Genomic DNA, 3,164 nt, shown 5'->3' on the forward strand with positions numbered 1-3,164 from the left:
TTTGAGAAATTTGTGTGTTAATGTACGCACTCACTACGAGCGTTCATGGTAATATTACCCCGAAATGTTTCAAGTATTTGTGTATGTTTGAAATTTGCTGCACTGAGAAAGCTGCCACGCTACATATGCCTTTGGTAAGGCCTTCGTCATCGTCTATCACAGCTCTTGAACTCCGAGGGAATTCTTAGCTACGCAACCCACTTTGCTCTGTCTGATCTCGTTCGGTGAGCACGTAAAACGAATGAAGAAAATTAGCTTCAACAGAAAGCCTCGACACGAATCATCGTCATGATGCTCCTTATGAGTCCCATCGCGACGCCCAGGTGGCATAACGTCATCGTTGACATATATCCTTAAATGCAACGCCATTGAAAGTGTTTACGAGCGTATCGTACTTCCTAACGCATCGTCCCCTGGTAGCTGTCTTGTGCACAACACATGCGCGCCTCGTACTTCCAAGCGCGAGCCCCACGTGGATGCTTAGAAGATCTCGAAGGACGCACAGTGCATTTGATTGCAAACGCGACGATTGCGAACGAATGCACCGTCACGCTCTGCTGAAACGGATGCAATAGAAGTCGAATAAAGCGTGTGTGCTGTGCGAATCAGCTATCGTATGACTTGGACAAACATCCGAGATGGGCTCTACCGGAATTCATTCGTCCCCTTCACTGCAGGCTCCCGCTTGTCACACAGTACACACTAGAGAGCTGTAGCACACCGGCAAGTGTCGACACAACTTATCTTGATGTCGATAAGTACTTCTATCTCCTTTTATTGTTTTGTTTAGAGATACTGAGTTAAAAGACGTAAGCTACGCTAGCTGTGTTTTTATATTTTACCTGGTGCCAAAAAAGTAATGTACCTCTAAATAAATACTTCGTCCGAATATACATGGCGAGCCAAAACAATCGTTGTGGTTCTGTCTCATAGAGTGAAGATAAACTTGCATCGAAGACATTCATCCACTTTTCGACATCCGTGACTGAGAATATTATATGCTTATGTATCTTGTCCGTAAAAAAAATTGAGGACGGGTAAGTTTCGCCTTAAAGAGTGAAACGCGATAGCATTCAAAGATGCCACACTGTTTCTCACGCTTCCCGGCAACTGCAGCTTATGTAACCGTAAATGTTTACGGAGAAACGCTAGCGGCTGTCCCAACTGTACGGAGATAAGGACAGATACAGAACACATCCTGTACTCATGTAATACTGTCATTACCTCTCATTATTTCCCCTACCCTCCCCCTCCTTCCTGGAGTGCTTGGCTTCACTCGGACTCGGCGGATAATCAGCGGGCCTTAGCGGAGCAAGCGCTCTTTACAGGGCCTTAGTGCTGGCCTAAAATAAAGTTTTTTTCCTCCTCCTTCTGGCGGCTCGCTTTCGTGCGAGCTTTCTGATAGAAACCCTACCCTACCCTACGCGGCGAGTAAGACCTCGCGCAGCGGCGTTCGCCGTCTCATTGCGGTTTGGGGAGGTGCTCCCGAAGTAGCAGCCTTGATGCACCGGGAACCAATCGGAGACGAGTCCGCAGTCCGTCGGTGCACTGTCTGTCACTGCACTTCACAACGCGCACCGCACTGGCACACACATTATTTCTGCCGTAGTTCCGAACCGCTGTGCGCGAGTCGCTCAGGATCGTTGTACACTCGTTATCGGCGAGGGCCAGCGCAATGGCGGGTTCTTCCGCCTGATGCGCTTGCTTCGTACGGACGCTGCAAGCACTGTAGATTTCGCCCGTTATGGCGCGTATTGCTACGGCCACGTATGTGTCTTTGTCTTTGTATTCAGCGGCGTCCACGTATAAGGCGCCGTTATCGGTTGGCATGTGCTTCAGTGAGGGCCTTAGCTCGTGCGTCTCGTCGGCCTTGGCTGTACTCCGGGTGCATGTTCTTTGGTAGGGGCGCCACCACCAGTCAGGCGGAGGGCCCTTTTCGGGAGGGCGTGATGTCTCTTCGCTTCGTTGTCAGTAGTGTTCGTGCCTTGGCCTAGTCTGGCCAGGATGCTTCATCCCGTTCGTGTGGTTTGGAGTCTCTCGCGCTGAGATGTTCTTTGCGCTTCTGCGATTTCTTCGAGGCTGTTGTGCACCCCCAGCTCGAGCAGCTTGGCTGTGCTTGTGCAGTTGAATAAGCCGAGCGCAGCCTTGTATGTCCTTCTGATGGCCGCATTTATCCGGTCGCGCTCCTGTACTTTCCAGTAGCGGAACGCGCCTACGTAGGCAGTGTGGCTGATGGCGAAGGACTGCACCAGACGTAGTAGGCTGGCCTCCTTCATCCCTCTGTGCCGGGTCGCAACTCGCTTGATGAGTCGCGTGGCGATACCCATCTTAGTGATGATCTTGTCGATGGTGACGCCGTTGCTCCTACTGGCTTCAAGCACCATGCCTAGGACACGGAGCTTAGAGACTTTCGGAATGACGATGCCGTCTCTGGTTCGGAGCACGATATTCTCCGAGTCTTCAGTGGCTTTCTTCCTATATCGCCCGGGTGGTGGGACGATCAGGAGTTCGGACTTTTGTGGCGAGCATCGGAGACCGGTGCCATCCAGCTGACCTTCTATTGTGTTCACTGCTTCTTGTAGCGTTTCTTCGATGTACCCGTCGCTGCCGCCGGCAACCCATAGCGTGATGTCGTCCGCGTAGATCGTGTAACGGACGTGCGGGACTCGCGCGTTTAGTCGCTCCGCAACTCCGATCATGACCAGGTTGAAGAGAAGCGGCGATATCATGGAGCCCTGCGGTGTGCCGACGCTTCCGAGGGTCTTTTCTTCTACAGGTTTTCCCGCTGAATTTAATCCGAACGCCAGCTATTTTAATCCAAGCGCCAGTCAATTTAATCCAGGCGCCACACATTAAAGCTACGCGGCAACTAATTTAATCTACGCGCCAAGTATTTTAATCCTCACGCCAGTGAATTTAATCCAAAGTGTAGGTCCACTTGCAATGTGCATAAGAAGTTCAAAATAAATACGAAAAGTTATAATTTCGCGCAGACCAAACGTAACTGAAGTTGACTTCTTCATACGCTACGAAGCATACTTCAAACCACATGAAAAAGAGTCACGTGACATAACGTAACTTTCTTGAGGCCCTCATGGGTCATTCCCAACCATATTGACATGGATATCAAACGAACGGGAATTGAAGAAGCTATGCGATGGTCA

The 3,164-nt window shown here is 50.4% G+C and overlaps 1 protein-coding gene across 1 annotated transcript; it reads right to left on the reverse strand.

The window, feature by feature from the left end:
• Positions 1-2,009: 2,009 nt before the first annotated feature.
• Positions 2,010-2,729, reverse strand: LOC125941036 (uncharacterized). Its single transcript, XM_049657947.1, has one exon. The coding sequence runs from the start codon at positions 2,727-2,729 to the stop codon at positions 2,010-2,012; it is 720 nt and encodes a 239-aa protein (XP_049513904.1).
• Positions 2,730-3,164: the final 435 nt, after the last annotated feature.

Source organism: Dermacentor silvarum, chromosome 10, assembly GCF_013339745.2.
Source record: "Dermacentor silvarum isolate Dsil-2018 chromosome 10, BIME_Dsil_1.4, whole genome shotgun sequence".
Lineage (NCBI taxonomy): Eukaryota > Metazoa > Arthropoda > Arachnida > Ixodida > Ixodidae > Dermacentor > Dermacentor silvarum.